Below are 16,518 nucleotides of genomic sequence, written 5' to 3' on the forward strand. Positions count from 1 at the left end.
TAGAATACTTCATATTCTAATGTGTAATTCTAACTAGGAGATTTTTTTTAATGAATTTTTGAAATCCGTGATCATGGCAGTGATATACACCAATTTCAGTGGACTTTTATTTTGAAATGCCACATCAGATTTTGATGGGACCTCTTTTGTTGGAGACCTGGGGGGTGGTGTAGTGTCCCCCAGAACTGGTCTGGTGTTGTGATACGTAAGAGATTTTTTTTAATGAATTTTTAAAATCCGTGATCATGACAGTGAAATACACCAATTTCAGTGGACTTTTATTTTGAAATGCCACATCAGATTTTGATGGGACCTCTTTTGTTGGAGACCTGGGGTGGTGTAGTGTCCCCCAGAACTGGACCGGTGTTGCGATATCTCATTAAAAAGATTGAACAGATTTTTTTCAGTCGGGGGTAATGAAAGCAACATATGCAGTTTTCAGAGATTTTTATTTTTAAATACAATATCAGATCTTCATCAAGCCTCTTTTCGCGGAGTCCTTGGTGGTCTGTCACACAGATCTGGACTTGTCTTGCGATACCAATGGGATTATGTTGGGGTGGCTTTGGCTCAGTAGGTAGAACAGGTTCGAATGCCTGGTCCGACTGTTCGCATGTCGAAGTGTCCTTGGGCAAGACACTGAACCCTAATTGGCTCCCAGTGGACCTGGCAGTGCCTCGCATGGCAGCAGTCGCCCATTGGTTTATGAATGTGTGTGTGAATGTGAGGCTTTGTAAAGCGCTTTGGGCACTGTGATGATGTAGATAAAGCGCTATATAAGTGGAGCCCATTACCATTTATTTGTCCTAAGATATCAAATAAAGTACATGTTTGAATGTATGTATGTAATGTATTTCAAGATTCAAATGAACTTTGCTTGTTGCATTCCTAAACCGAAGAGCGCTGACGTCCGTATTATTGGGAAGCTTTTATTTTGAAGGTGGCTTCGCCGCGAGTGGGCGACCTATTACCGTAATGCCTAGTATGAACAAAATTAGGGGCGGCTAGCTTGACCGCTACTTTTCGAGTGGAGTCTCCAACAGTGTTTGTTTTTGTTGACTTTCAAAGAAACGGAAGCAGTCCCCAGTGCAGTCGAGTACTGTGGAAGTCGTCGTTTCTTGTCTGCTCACCATGTACACAATTAATGTGCTCTTCGTCCTTCTGCCACTCTGTGAGTATTTTCAACGACAGTATGGATTAATGTCACATTATACTGTACTTCTGTAACATTTGTGCGCACATCTCTCTCTCTCTCTCTCTCTCTCTCTCTCTCTCTCTCTCTATATATATATATATTTATTTATTTATTTATTTTTTTTTTTAATTCCTGCAAGGTGGCGTCTGGGCAGGTGACCGAGTGAATGTCGTTCAAGCCATTTTGGGTGCAAGTCTTTCATTGCCGTGCAGAGCCCAAGCCAAAGCAGGAGTGCAGTACATGTATGTGAGCTGGTACAAGGTAAAGTAGTATTATTGTGTTATTTAGCATTTCTTCCTTATGGCAGTTGTTTTTTTTTTTTTTAACACTTTCACTTTCACTCTCTAATAATGGAATGTGACTTGCAGTAATATTAAATATACTTTTTCATTTTTGGTGAAAGCTTGGGCATTTTACACTAAAGCACTTTAATGTTGGTACTTGGAGAGCTAAGTATTTTTTTTAGGTGGTACTGTACTTGGTCATTCATAGTATTTTATTTTTTATTTTTTTCCATAGCATCCATAAAGTTAGAGCTTCCTTTTTTAAAATTAATAAATAAAAATAAATAAAAAAATGTTACATCAACATGTAAAAGAAAACAGCAGATCACATAAATGTTCGATTTTCTACTAATATTTTTATTTGATTTATGCTGTATTAATTAACTAATTACTTAACTAAATATTTTACAAAATGTTGCATTTACCTGTAAAAGATCGACTTGACTAACGTTTTGTTAATTTACAATAAATTAAGTGACACATTTTTAAAAAATGTCTGTAAAATGTGTTTATTTTAGTAATATCTTTGATTTCCAACTCATGAAATACTTTGCAAGGAAATGAGAAAATGGCTTAAGTAAGCCAAAAAATATTACAGTACTCTTGATGATGTACATTTTCTGTGAGCTGTACTTTGCCTACACTGAGTGTATGTAGCCTTTGTATATATAAAGCTAAAGGAAAAAAGCCAACCGCTCCTGCTTCTTTCGCCGCTCACTGAACCGCGTCGACATGACAGATGCAGCTGCACGGCGATCCGCCGACACCGCGGCGCCGAGGTCTGGTGTTACGCGACCTGCCCGAGGGAGTGGCGGAGCACTACGCGGGCCTGACGCGGGAGGTGGTGCTGGACAACGACACTAGCGACATCCTGCTGCCCAACGTGACGTGCGGCGACGCCGGCGAGTACGTCTGCTCGTTGCAGGCGCCCGTCGGAGAGAGGATCCAAAGGGGAATGGTGGTCCTCAAGCTGTCTGGTAAAATATGTTTTCGTAAATATGAATGTGGCATCCATCTCATGTAAACAAAAAAAAAAGAAAAAAAGGAAAAATACTATATCGGGATATGTATTGTTATTGGGATATTCAATTACCTAATCATATATCCTGGTGATTTTGTCCATATTGCACAGCACAAGTTTGGCCTTCACAATTTCGCTGATTTCAATATGATATGGTGATTTCTGTATCTCCATTTTTTTTTCCCCCCTCCTTATCAAAACACAATAATTTCGCTTTAACGAAAGGGTTGTAATATTGAACATCTACTTTTATGACCAATTCCAGATTGCAACGACATTCCCGTCGGAAACGTCGACAATCCCGTCGGAAACCTAAGAATGAATGTTGAAATTAACATTTTGATTTCCGCCGGGCTGACGCTTGTGCTGGTCTTCCTGGTGGTTTATGTAAGTAACACACACACACACACACACACACAATATAAATTAGATTGATAGACTGTGTTGCTGTCCCATGTGTGTTAAAGTTGCAGTTGTTTTGAAGGTTTATACTTACTGTAACATCTATGCTGATTTCCGCTAGCCTGTCTATGGCGGTTTGCATTATATGTTAGCTTTAAGCTAGCAGACTTTGATTCGTCAAAAGGATATTGTTTGGCTGCAGTTAAATAAATATACAATGTTCAATTCTCTTTTGTTTCACAGTATGTGTCGGTTTCACGGAAACGAGACGACACTTAGATGAAAATGCATTTCCGAGCACAAAGCCGATGACAAAATGTACTGGCGTTTTTGTCGACGAATAAAAACGCAGAGGAAAATGTCTGCCAGAAAACGGATCCAAACAGAATTAATATTGTTTGAAGAGGTGGGAGGAGTTGGCAAGGGAACCAATCACAAAAACGTGGTCGGAAAATAGCGTAGCCAGTCTGAGATTGAATTCAGCAGCGGGTAATGCCTGGGAATGCGTGTTCAGGAACACAACTCATTTGAGGAGACATTGACGTATTACGACATTTACGACATTTTGTATTCCTAAAAGCTGTGTTAAACCACTTTAACATTAACACTGTGCTAGAATATAGAAAAATCAACTCTACTTTAATGAGTAAATAATGTATGGCACACAAGTTAAATTAAACATTGTACCGAAATCAATATTTGAGAACTGTCCTAAAATATTAAAGTGCGATTGTATTAAATTTAAGTTAAATACAACTTCAATTATTTTACAATTGTACTGTACTGGATTGAAAAAAAAGCTTACACTGTAACATTTTTGAATCAATTAACATTTTAATTCAGTGATTTCTTTCATGTACCAACCATTGAGAAACACTGATCTCGGTGAACATAATTAACTATCAGAAAGCGGTGGTAAAGTTTACAAATGACACTTTATACACATTTTGACTTTTGTCGATTACAACCTTTGTAGCCTATAACCTCATGGAAATTTTGTCAAGTAAAACTAGACTAAAACTAAGACAATTTAGATGATAACATTTTGACTCAAATTAAATGATGTTTTATGACGTTAATGATTATTTGCTCAAATACAATAAAGCATCAGTTTGAACATTAAATATCTTGTCTTTGTAGTGTATTCGATTAAATATAGGTTGAGCATAATTTGCAAATCATTGTATTCTGTTTTTATTTATGTTTAACACAACAATGCCAACGTCATTGGAATTGGGGTTGTACATATACACAACAAATTGATGGAAATCTAGATTTGAAATCAGAAGCCAGTTTATAAAGGAAGACAATTTGCAATTTTGCACTTGATTTGCTTTTCCAGCCACATAAAAGGATGTGACGGGCCGCATCCGGCCCCCAAGCCTTGAGTTTGACACCTGTGCTTGAAAGTTTCTGTAAACATTGGTTTGAGGGGGAGTTGAGGCACCGCTGCAAGACGCAATCCTATTGGTCAACGTCATGGCGCTATGTTGGAGGGTTCTGATATGTCACAGTACAGGGAATATATCCCCCCAAAAATCAAACATGCTAGACTTTTCATTTTGGCATCAAAGGGCCAAATTGTTGATCATCAGAATCAGAATCATCTTTATTTTGTCAAGTATGTCCAAAAAAAAAAAAACACACAAGGAATTTGTCTCCGGTAGTTGGAGCCGCTCTAGTACGACAACAGACAGTCAATTGACAGAGAACACTTTGGAGACACAAAGACATTGACAAAAAAGTCACTGAGCAATAAAAGGTTGCTAGTAATCTGGTAATGCCGCTACATTTTATTTTTATTGATTGATTGATTTTTGATTTTTTTTTGGGTGCAAAAAAGATGCATAGTCTTCTCGCAATTAGAGCGGTTTGAATGACTAATATAGCAATAATCTGGGACAATGTCGATTGTGCAAATGTTGCAGATACTCCTCAGTCAGTGTGCAAGTGATGCAGATGCTACTCTGGCATGAGTAGCAACAGATATGCAAATAGTGCAGCGTGGCGAGACGACTACAGCAGTGGCCCGACGGAAATGTGACAAAAAACTCAAGACAAAAAATTGGCAGCATGTTGCAATGGAATTGTAAGTCAGCTGTTTAAGAAGTTGGTGGCATGAGAGAAGAAGCTGTTGGAATGTCTGCTAGTTTTAGTTTGCATTGTTCGGTAGCGCCTACCTGAGGGAAGGAGCTGGAAGAGCTGGTGACCAGGATGTGGAGGGTCTAAGAGGATTTTGCACGCTCTTGTCTTAGTTCTGGCAGCGTGCAAGTCCTCAAGGGTGGGTAGGGGGGGTACCAACAAGCTTTTCTTTTTGGATGGGTCCGATGACAGTGGTATCATTTGACAGCCGGGTGCGTTGAGATGCAGTCGTTCATGTAGAGAGAGAAGAGCAGTGGCGAGAGGACACAACCTTGGGGTGCCCCAGTGCTGATGCTGCGTGTGGATGAGGTGGCCTCCCCCAGCTTGTGTCCTGCCCGTCAGAAAGCTGTAAATCCACTGGCAGATGGCAGGCGAGACGCTGAGCTGGAGAAGCTTGGAGGAAAGGAGTACAGGGATGATGGTGTTCAACGCAGAGCTGAAGTACACGAACAGGATCCTCGCGTCGGTCCCCGCACTGTCGAGGTGTTCTAGGATGAAGTGCCAACCCGTGTTGACTGCATCATCTGCAGACCTGTTTGCTCAGTAGGCAGACTGCAGGGGGTCCAGCAGGGGACCTGTGCCGCTCTTGAGGTGTTCCAGCACGAGGCGTTCAAAGGCCACAGGCCTGTAATCATTCAGACCCGAGATTGCAGGTTTCTTGGGGACTGGGATGATGGATGGATGTCACACTACAAGTGTTTTGTCGTTCCCAACAAAATATGTCCGGTCATATCTGGAAAATCATTTGCAATCGAGCCAATAACGGGGCTAAAATCTTGTAGTCTGATCCAGGCATTAGTTTAGTTCGAATGTATCCGCCGCCACACTGTATTTGATGTATCATAGCTTCTCATTGTTTTTCAAATCGGATTTAAGCTCTTTAGTGTATCCCATTTAATACAGTGATTTTATGTGTATCACTAAACATAACAAAAAATCTTCCCCTGCAGTGTTGTTTGAGAAAGCTCCGGCATGACCAAAAGAAAGCGTGGCAAGCAGACGTCGCATCACTTCAAGCTACGCTCTGGTCTCAGGATGTGATTCCATTTCGGGGTCCTAGTTCTAGTTCTCCACCATAAAGCAAGTACACAATTTGCAATTTTGCACTTGATTTGCTTTCTCAAAAAATAACGAGGGAACAAAAGAATCAGCACCCTTGTACCCGGTTTTGCCACCTCATGAACTTCCTCCAATTTACGATCAGGAGGGGTACAAATGAATTGGTCTAAAGCTATGGGAGAAACATTTTCTCCCATTCCCAAAATAACAAATATAACCTCAGACGAGGGAGGCATGGATTTATATCCAATGATTGTGTCATATGTGTGTGTGTTCCGGGTTTTGTCTTCCCCCCTGTTTCACACACACCTGCTCATGTGAGCATCTTCCTCACCTGTGCCTCGTTCACCCTAATTACCCCTTGTATATAACCTCGTGTCTCATTTCCTCTCGTTGCCAGTTCGTTGTACCTTGTCGTCGCGTTCCAGCATTCCTTGTTTCCACGTCATAGATTCACAGTAAGACCTGACCCTGTTCCGATTATCGATCTTGTCTCTTTGCCTCATGTTTTTGGATACTGTTGCCTCTTTTGGATTGCCTGCCTGTGTACCGACCTATGCCCGTCTATTAAACCTCTCTTTTTGGAAACTGTCAATTTGTTTTGGAGTTGTGCATTTTTGGGTCCTATCCTCTGTTCCGTTCATGACAGATTGAGGTGGCAAATCCAAATGTACAAGAGGACCACAAAGAAACTATTTTGGTCTATAGGACCTGGACTAACGAGGATGTGAAAAAGGCCGTAGCCGGCGTCACACCGTACAAAGTAGACATTGTCCAGTTTGTTGAGGAAATGGAAAATCTGAGACAATCTTATCATTTAAATGGAACAGAAACTCCACAAAAAGATGACGAACTTTTTGAAGAATATAGCGCTTGTTTTAAAGCAAACAGCGGCTTGAATGAGGATGCCAATCCTCAGGGCCCTTATCAACAACAGTTAAAAAAGGAATTCGAAAGAACACATTAACAGATGGGTAGATAAACGTTGGATAAACCTAGCAACTGGCCCTCTGGAGGAATATGTTAATCATGCCCTCCACGCAGAAAGAGTGTTAGGACAAAAAAAAAAAGAAGAAGATAGATGTCTTCCTCAACGAAGGAACAGAAATATATTATAGGCCATAATTGAAGTATGCCTGTTCAAGATTTAATGGAAAGGGCACCAATGTTTTTGTCCAATCTAGAACATAGACAAAAAAAGAGATTTATACTGGCAGAGGCAAAATTATCCAACATAAAACATACATCGACGCCATAGGTAACTCTGAGTGTAAATGTATTTGTTTCATAAAAATGATTCTACAGTTAAAAAAAAATACAAAATCGAAATGAAGTGACTGTAAAATGATATGAGAATTTGTGCAAATACATGATAAACAGGAGGGAAATGTTAAATATATTGTATAAGTTATCATTGATTTGCTTAGCTTAGTCTTCATTCCTTGCATGTCTCTCCATCTGTAGTTGCCAGAAGACATGCGTGTTGTCATAACTTGTGAATAATTAGTTAGACTTTCACAGTAACCTTGCGGTAATCTAGTAAATGTATATATAGATTTTTTTTTTCTCAAATGTGAATGCAAACCAAAATTGACTGTTATTTTCTATTGGTACTGTTAAAAAATGCATTACTTATGGCTACTACTGTAAACACAGTAGCGTCTGGTCTTAATGAATTTAACGATGTGCGTGGGATTGGTACGCATGCTGCTCTCTGTATTACTGCAGCTCATCACGTTCTTTTTTATCTTCTATTTTTGTGATAAGCTGCAAGGCTGCAGACAACAGGGCCTTTCCCATGTTTAACTGTGGTTTGTCTGGGATATCGATTGTGTAATAGAATGTACTTTCTCTGTTTTCCAGTGTTACATCGAGGTCCTCTCTTTTTAATTTATGTTTGAGTACAAGTCCTAGTTGGAATAAGCCGTCTCTTCCCAACAAATTCACAGGGCACTCCGGGACTTCGAAAATGGCCATTCCACAAGGTTACTTCAGGTTTTTCAGTGTCCAAACTCAGAATGTCCTGTAAATTGAAATCCACCTCCTCATTCTCTGTAATGTTTACACAAGAGGATTTGTTGAGTTGGGAAGCAGGCTGGCCTAGTCATGCAGTAGTTTGTCCGTATTCTCTTTTATTTTTATTTTTTTATTTTTTAGGGCATTCACGTGCAATGTGGCCTTTGTTTCCACAGCACCAACAGATGGTATTATCATAATAATTTCGATTTCTACCATATCTTACTCTCCCACGGTCTCTGCCGTGTCCTCTAAAATTATCTCTCTCTCTGCCTTGATAGTATATTTCTGCTTCTTCGTCGAGGAAGACATCTATCTTCTCTTTTTGTTTTTTGTCTAATACTCTTTCTGCGTGGAGGGCATGATTAACATATTCCTCCAGAGGGCCAGTTGCTAGGTTTATCCAATGTTTATCTACCCATCTGTTAATGTGTTCTTTCGAATTCGCATGTAAAGCATTTTTTAACTGTTGTTGATAAGGTGTGATGCCGGCTACGGCCTTTTTCACATCCTCATTAGTCCAGTTTAACCAGAAGAGTAAGTCGTCAAATCCATCTTTTTGTATTTGTGATATATCATTTTTGTGTCGACACTTTATTTCGTTTTGAAGTTGAACTATTTTTTGCGAATTTAGTTGGCCAGCGAAACCGTATTTGGTTATCCACGTGTTTAAATGTTCTATTTTGAAATGGTTTTGTAGTTGAACATATTTCCAATCTTTACACGTTAGGTCTATTTTTTTATCCGGTTTACTGTTATTTATTCCCATTTTTGTGAATTTGGAAGTCAGTTCATTTGCGTCGTCCATCTTGACCACTTGCCAGTGACTAGTATTACACAAGGTTTGTTCTGCCGCAGACTTCTTCGTCGCGCAATTCACTCACTCTTTAATCCTTTTTTTCCCAAAATTTTTTTTTAAATTTAACTCACCACTCGTCTTCAATCCTGTGGATTGTCGTCAACCTTCAGATCCCAGTTAAGGAGAACGAAGACCAGTCCCGTAAAGGGTCTTACTTGCCGTGGCCACGGTCTCTTAACTGGAAGTCGGCTCCACAACTGGAATCCTCGGGTGTGTTGACATCCGGCTCGAAGGACCAATTTAATGTTGGATTTATCTTACCCAACATTATAAAAAATAGACACAAAAGGAATGAAGACGCTGGTTTCTTTTTCTCATGAGGAGGGCGTATGGGAGATTGTTCAGATCACAGCCTCTCAACACGCTCTAAACAATCCCCCCCCTCGCTCCTGCTTTTATTTGAAATAGGAGGGATTTACAAATCATCATGTTCTAAGCAATAAGACACAACACAAAATATTTGATAATAAGAGGGTTTTTCCCAGACATAGTATTCTAATAAGACACAACACATAATATTGAACCAACACCTGTCACGACCCGACCACATCCGATCACGTCCTTGGTCCAGGCGCCCTTCCATCCGATGATGCTGAGTCTTCTTTTTGAAGGCGAGACATCTAAAATTGTCCATTATACTAATGCAAGCTAAGCAAATAAATGATAACTTCTACAATTTATCTAACATGTGTCTATTTTTTTATAATGTTGGGTAAGATAAATCCAACAATGCATAAAATGCAACTAAAAGTGATTTACATGGATTAAAATCAAATTGTTTGTTTGTATGTGCCCTGCGATTGGCTGGCAACCAGTTCTGGGTGTACCCCGCCTCCTGCCCGATGATAGCTGGGATAGGCTCCATTCTCTTCTTAGAAGAGAGGCCTTACCGCTGCTGCGTTGAAGGCAACAGAGAAGGCGCCAGTCTAAGAGCAATTTACCATGTTTAATTGCTATTTTCGAAAAAAATTTGAAAAAATCCATAAAATACTTTTTAAAAAATGACGTTGGGATAGGGTACATAGACCATGTGGTGGGCCTCATTGTGGAGAGAACTTTGTCAAGCTTCTCAGCATGAACCAGGACAAAACTGGCCAGTGTTTCGTCAAGTAAAGGCAAACACTTGCTGTTATTATGTTATATCAACTAAATGTCCATGCTGATTTGTCTTTTTTTTTTTTTTTTAAAGGGAGTTCCTGATGAGTCACCATACGGTGTGACATAAAAGCAGAACTTGAAAACATTGTGATGTTAAAAATCCCCGTTGTACTTTTTACACACTTTCATGTTTTATGTCGCTGGTTAAAATGAATGTAGTGGGAGTTTGTTTTGCCTTATAAATGGAATGATGTGAAATTTAAGGATCATTTTGCAAAGATAATGGGGAATCGTTCGATCATTTGATAAACTTATTTAGTGATTATGTATGAGAATTTAAATGTCTATTTTCTTTACTATACCGTCCTGTATTTTACAACCCTATGTTATACTTGTGACAGTGATCCACTTGCGTGTTGTCGTGGCCGAGTGGTTAAGGCGATGGACTAGAAATCCATTGGGGTCTCCCCGCGCAGGTTCGAATCCTGCCGACAACGATTACTTGCTTTTATTTTTTCCAGATATTACATTTGAACGCTTTCTTAACTGACGTATTCGCATTCCATACTTATTGTTATTTTCATTTGTTGTCCCGAGGAAAATCAATATGATAGTGGCATTATTTGGATTGAAGGAACGCACATTTCCGCCTCACGCTCACGTGGTGGGCAACGTCAAGCCTTCTGAACTGTGCAATCGTACTTTCCTTTTTACCTTGAAAATAAATGCCAACGTAAATGTACTGTAGTGTCTACTCTGAAATGGCCGGTATAATGGGTCTTAATGAATTCATAGCTGCTGCTTCTTTACGTTATTTTGATTGTTTGATTCGAATTGTCCGAGATAAACCAATTAAATAGAGACATAATTTACTTCGAAGGCTTGGCTATGTAGTTCCGCCTCATGCTGCCGTTCCTTAGCAACGTCAAATGTGTCGTAATGGCGACCTAGCCAGCTAGCTTCTGAAGCTAGCCAGCAGACCGCCCCCATGGACGACGACTTGGACGAGCTGTTGGACGAAGTGGAAAAGAAGTTCTGTCACAACATTTCCGTCGCGTCTGACAGCCCGTCGAGCTCTAAAAAGGAGAGAGAGTGCGGGAAAGACGAGCTTCTGAATGTCGGGTAAACCGAGCTAAATTGGCTAAGCTAATGGAAAAGACGACGTTCTGTCGACGTTTGTACGATAAAAGGCAACGTCAATGTCAAATTGTGTTTGTAGCCCACCTGGTACCGCTCAATACCACCACACCATTATCATTACCATTTCATTTTTACTGCATTTAATCGTAGCTAGCATTTTATGTTGTGAGGGAGGAGTTAGTTTTTTGTGTTTGTTTGTTTGTTTGAAAGCTAGAAAACGTTTCAGGTGGTCAGAGCACCCCTGTCTAGCTGTTGTGTCATTTGCATGAATATGCTTCTGACAAGCTAACTGACTGAATGCTCATTAAAAATTGAACTCCATTAGGACACGAAGAAAGGGAGAAGCAAAGAGAGGATTTGAAAGTATTGGTGCTGCATTACATTGCATTGCATGTAGAAGTTCCAAAAATATGTCCCTGGTTATTTTTGAGGCATAAATAATGCATACTGATATGTTTATGTAGCGATGCTACCGAATGAAAATGAGTTGTCTTCCCCCAGAAGTTAGTCGGCTAACAAATTACAATATGTTCGTTTTATAATCCATCCATCCATTCCTTGTACCGCTTATCCTTACTAGGGTCGCGGATGTGCTGTAGCCTATCCCAGCTGACTTTGGGTGAGAGGCAGGAACTGGTCATCAGCCAGTTGCAGGGCTCATATAGACAAACAAACATTCCAACTCAAATTGACACCTGCGGACAATCAGGAGTCTTCAATTAAACTACCGTACATGGTTTTGGAATGCGGGACGAGAGCGGAGTACCCGGAGAAATCCCACGTCGGCAAGGGGGGAATGCAAAATCCACACAGGAAGGCCAGAACCTGGATTTGGGCCCACGACCTCTCACCTTTGAGGCGGATGTGCCAACCATTCTTCCCCCGTGGCGCCTTCGTTTTTATTAATCCAATCAATTTCTCGTTTGCTGTGGATCAACATTTAAATAACCTTTTATCAGATTTGATGTCTTTGGCACGAACTTTCCCGAAAAGTGTTATGCTTTTCTTTCAGAAATGTCAGAATGAAATTGCGTTAAAATGTTCAAAGTAGTGACATTTATCTTACCTGGACGGGAGCTCAGCGCCCCCGAAACCGCTGATCCTCGAATCGCACCTGTGACTTTCTTTCCAATGTAGCTCAATGTTTTTATTTATTTATTTATTTAAAATAATTGCCAGGCTTTTGTGGGTGTTTATGAGTATCTCTTATCCAACCAGACATGGACAGAAGATAAGCAGCAGCATCACTGAGGACATTGACACTCTATTGAAGGAATTCCAGGAGGAAGACCACAGTGATGCACTACAGACTAAGGTGAAGGCTTTTGCGTTTGTTTATGCACGTTTGTTTATGCAATCAATTTCAAAACTTTGTTTTCATACTCTTTTTGTTTTTTTTGTCTCATAGAATTGCAACTTTAATTCCAGAACTATTACAACATTATTAATCTAAAGTTAAGACTATTTTAATCAATGTGCAAACTGATTCTCATAATATTACATTTGATTTGAGATCCGTTTTTTTTTTTAGTTACGTGTGTGGTCACGGAAGAATTAAGTCGTAAGTCAAGGCCCCACTGTACACTGTAAAATATGTCAATAATTGTTGATGCCGGGGCTGTTTTGACAAAATCATGCCACAGATTGGTTATTAAGACACCCGGGAACTGTTTTAAATTGTGAATTTTTAAAAAATCTCTCATTTAAGATTCTTCATGTTAATTTGCATGGTTTTAATCGATTTGTGCGTGTTTCATTTCAGACTGCACCGCTTTCCAAAGGACACCGGGACGACCAGATTCATTGTCAATCTGGAGGGAGAAAGTGAGCTAAATGAGCCAGCCCAAATATTAGAAACCGCTCTCGCTTAAAATGTTTGCATCCATCCATCCATCCAGATGCTGTCCCATTTACCTTGGAGGGAGTGCCGTAGCAAAGGGAGTGGGAACGGCCACTTCCAAAAGGTGCCCGAACGCAATTTATCCTCCACTATGTTATGCAGTTAAAATGCATTCTTCTCACCCACAATGAGCAATCGGCTTGTGCGGGCAGGTCATGCGACCAGCTGAGATGCACTTCCTGCGACTTCCGGGTGCTGACGTTTGACGACTGCGAGTGGGACTCGTCATGCGATTACCTCTTCCTCAGGTGAGCCTAAACCACACTTTTCAAGTGCAGTGGAACCTTGACTTAGGAGTTAACGTTCCATGACCATGATCATAACTCAACACGCTCGCATTTCAAATGATCTCTTTCCATTGAATTGGATGGAAATGCCATTAATACGTTCCAGCACCCCCCCCCCCCCCCCACAAAAAAAAAGAAAAACTATTTTGCAATGTGTTTTTTAATAAGAAATATAGCACTTCACAGTGTTGTACTTTGTGGTATAGTTGGTGCAGCATTATACTTCAATGGGCATTGTGCTGCACCTTCTGGTGTGTGTGCCTTACTGCCTTGGCCACCAGAGGTCAATATAATACAGATATAATAAATACATGAAGACGGTCACAACAGTGTTGTAAACTGCAGTAATGTTAGTCATTTTTCGCTGAGGATAGAGATTATATGCCTCTGAGCATTTTTATAGTGTGTCTACGTGTTGCTGCACTGTTTTTGGTCTATCTGTTGCTTAAAACTACCGCATTGTTGATGCTAGTTTTTCCTAGCGTTTACAGTCTTTGAATGAATGAGAAACCTCTTCAGTCTTCACCACGAATCTGTGTGGTAGTGTCACCAAAAAAAGGCCAAAGTAAGAGCAAAATGCACTTGTGGACTCAATCCTCGAGAAGCTGACCGAAAGGGCTTAAGTCCCAGGTTTTGGTGACCTTTGTGGTTGGACTCCATTTTCGTAGTAAATAATCTACCTGTGTTCAATTGTCTGAGCCAGCGATGTATATTGACAGGCAAAACAATGAATACCCTTCCACCAGGGCGGTGATTTCAAAGTGTGATACGCAGGCTCCCTCAAGTGACACTGCCTAAGTATTTAAAACTATAATCGACGACTTGTGTCGCCCCCTACGCTGGAATTCAGTATTACAACAAAGGTGTCCATCGCTTCGCTATGACGTAGGCTGTGACTGCGTCCCCGTCTCCCAAGCCCTTGTGGGTGAATATATACCAACGTGTAAAACAGCTGTTAAAAACCGTGAGGTAAACAAACGGGTGGCAAGAAACTGTTAATAGTTCAGTATCCAGGGTACATATACGTTCTCTAATCACTGGAGCGTTACAGTACCGTTTGTTAACACATCGATTTTTGGGTTTAAAGCGAGTGTATCACAGAAAGGCCTGCGCAACCCCCCCACCCCTCCCAAGATATTCAAACAGTGTATATTTTAAAGCATACATATACTGTATTGTGTTCCATCCATCCATTTTCTGAGCCGCTTCTCCTCACTAGGGTCGCGGGAGTGCTGGAGCCTATCCCAGCTGTCATCGGGCAGGAGGCGGGGGACACCCTGAACTGGTTGCCAGCCAATCGCAGGGCACATACAAACAAACAACCATTCGCTCTCACATTCACATCTACGGGCAATTTAGAGTCGTCAATTAACCTACCATGCATGTTTTGGGGATGTGGGAGGAAACCGGAGTGCCCGGAGAAAACCCACACAGGCACGGGGAGAACATGCAAACTCCACACAGGCGGGGCCGGGGATTGGACCCGGGTCCTCAGAACTGTGAGGCAGACACTCTAACCAGTCGTACACCGTGCCGCCCTGTATTGTGTTTTACAACAATATTTAGAATGTCACTGTGGATTAAAAAAAAAAAAAAACGAAGCTTGTGGCCAAAATGCACACGGTTATACACTTACCTGACTGGCCTTTGAAATAAGCGAGCGTCTTTTAAAATATTGTATTACACTTTCATGTCCTGTTTCTGGAGCAACCCGCTTTTATTGTTTAATAAGTGTGTTAAAGTACAATATACTGTATATGTGCAGCATGAAACGCTTATATATGCTCGCTATTCACAACGTCCATATATCCAATCGCTTAATGTGTGTGGGGGGTGGATGATCCCGAGGTGCAGCTGTCATTTTGACACTTGACGGCAGCATAGTGGAGGAGGCTCACGATGGTTGTCCAGCCTGTTTCAGGGTCCGACGCAGCCCCCACGTCTACTTCCTCTTTTCTGATATCGATTTCTGCTTTTCGTGTCACGTCTCCGGAGCTCAGCTGGAATGTCGCCGGTGATCGATGTCCCTCGGTAGATAAGGAAGTCACAGCTGAGAGAATTCTTCCCAGTCTGCGTTCCTCCACGTCATGACAGGTGATAAGTGGCAGCAGTGTTGCAACGCTCGGTTATAATCAAGTGGATAAAAGTTCTTGCAAAAGAAATCGCTCGGTCACGAGCAAGTACACGTCCACACGTTAAAACAAATGATCAATAAAAGATGTTAGAGGAGCTGATAGGCTTAATCTGCAATGACTTTTTTTTGCGGGTTTAACTTTTTTTTAATTTTCCAGTATATTGAAGCACAGTGTTAATGTTCAAACTGTGCATAATGTTAGCGTTTCTTACAATAATATTAATTAATTATACTTTTTATGCGTGTGTGTGTGCGTGTGCAGGAACAACATGCCCAACCAAGGGAAGCTGGGAGCCAAGCTGCGGAAGAGGAGAGGCGTCCGGGCGTACGCTTGCCAGTGCAGCTGGTTCACCGCGTCGGACGCCACGGACGTGTCGCTGCACCAGCAGCTCAGATGGGCATGTGCGAGACACCCGGACTAAACCATCATCATACAGTTCCCTCAGAGAACGTTACAGTGTATCGTCATGGCAACACAGCCTGTAGACAACAGTGGACTGGACTTTTATGTGATGCTCTTTAACAAATATTATATTATGACGTATAATATGAATTATTTTTAAACACTTGGACCAGTCTACCAAGTAGACTTACCCAATTGTGCTGCTTTTCCAAACTAACCATGTCAATCGAACCGGAGATTGTGACAGCTGCATTTCATGAAATAATTCAATATCTCCAGCTTTTTGACTGTGGACATTTTTATTGATTTCACAAGAATCTTGCTGAAGATTTTACTTGTTCGGATGATTCAAATAATGTTTATATATTTTTTTCTTTTTAGTCATTTCATCTCAGTTTAGTGTTTTAACGTGTGAAATTAAAATTTTATTTTCCACTGTTTCTCAACATTTATTGAGGCGAGGCAGATATTTTACATTAGAAAATCGTGGCACATCGCCCAACAAAATTGCCATTAAAAGTATATATACTGAAATGATAACATAAACATGTTAATTGTACCTTCTGCCATCTGGTGGA

At 40.8% G+C, this 16,518-nt stretch overlaps 2 protein-coding genes and 1 non-coding gene across 6 annotated transcripts; all 3 read left to right on the forward strand.

Annotated features, from left to right (window-relative positions):
• The first annotated feature begins 972 nt into the window (after positions 1 to 972).
• cd83 (CD83 molecule) lies at positions 973 to 6,698 on the forward strand. Of its 2 annotated transcripts, XM_061775513.1 has the most exons (6): positions 973 to 1,171; positions 1,335 to 1,456; positions 2,219 to 2,456; positions 2,766 to 2,887; positions 5,995 to 6,124; positions 6,504 to 6,698. In XM_061775513.1, the coding sequence occupies exons 1-5, from the start codon at positions 1,132 to 1,134 to the stop codon at positions 6,121 to 6,123; spliced, it is 651 nt and encodes a 216-aa protein (XP_061631497.1). In that variant the 5' UTR covers positions 973 to 1,131; the 3' UTR covers position 6,124; positions 6,504 to 6,698. The 2 variants fall into 2 exon arrangements, with proteins under 2 accessions (XP_061631497.1, XP_061631496.1); XM_061775512.1 differs by having other exon boundaries at positions 5,995 to 6,698.
• Positions 6,699 to 9,742: 3,044 nt separating this feature from the next.
• On the forward strand, positions 9,743 to 16,375 carry cfap418 (cilia and flagella associated protein 418). Of its 3 annotated transcripts, none has more exons than XR_009788824.1 (7): positions 9,743 to 11,198; positions 12,435 to 12,531; positions 12,979 to 13,040; positions 13,115 to 13,180; positions 13,269 to 13,364; positions 14,623 to 15,497; positions 15,800 to 15,854. XR_009788824.1 is itself a non-coding variant. In XM_061775509.1 (7 exons), exons 1-6 carry the CDS (start codon positions 11,065 to 11,067, stop codon positions 15,492 to 15,494), a joined length of 546 nt encoding a protein of 181 aa, XP_061631493.1. In that variant the 5' UTR covers positions 10,531 to 11,064; the 3' UTR covers positions 15,495 to 15,497; positions 15,800 to 15,937. The 3 variants fall into 3 exon arrangements, 2 of the variants coding, with proteins under 2 accessions (XP_061631493.1, XP_061631492.1); XM_061775509.1 differs by having other exon boundaries at positions 10,531 to 11,198; positions 15,404 to 15,497; positions 15,800 to 15,937; XM_061775508.1 differs by lacking the exon at positions 14,623 to 15,497 and having other exon boundaries at positions 10,971 to 11,198; positions 15,800 to 16,375.
• Positions 10,492 to 10,573, forward strand: trnas-aga (transfer RNA serine (anticodon AGA)). The gene has a single exon. It is a non-coding gene; the product is annotated as a tRNA-Ser (tRNA).
• Positions 16,376 to 16,518: the final 143 nt, after the last annotated feature.

Source organism: Phyllopteryx taeniolatus, chromosome 6 (genome assembly GCF_024500385.1).
Source record: "Phyllopteryx taeniolatus isolate TA_2022b chromosome 6, UOR_Ptae_1.2, whole genome shotgun sequence".
Taxonomy (NCBI): domain Eukaryota; kingdom Metazoa; phylum Chordata; class Actinopteri; order Syngnathiformes; family Syngnathidae; genus Phyllopteryx; species Phyllopteryx taeniolatus.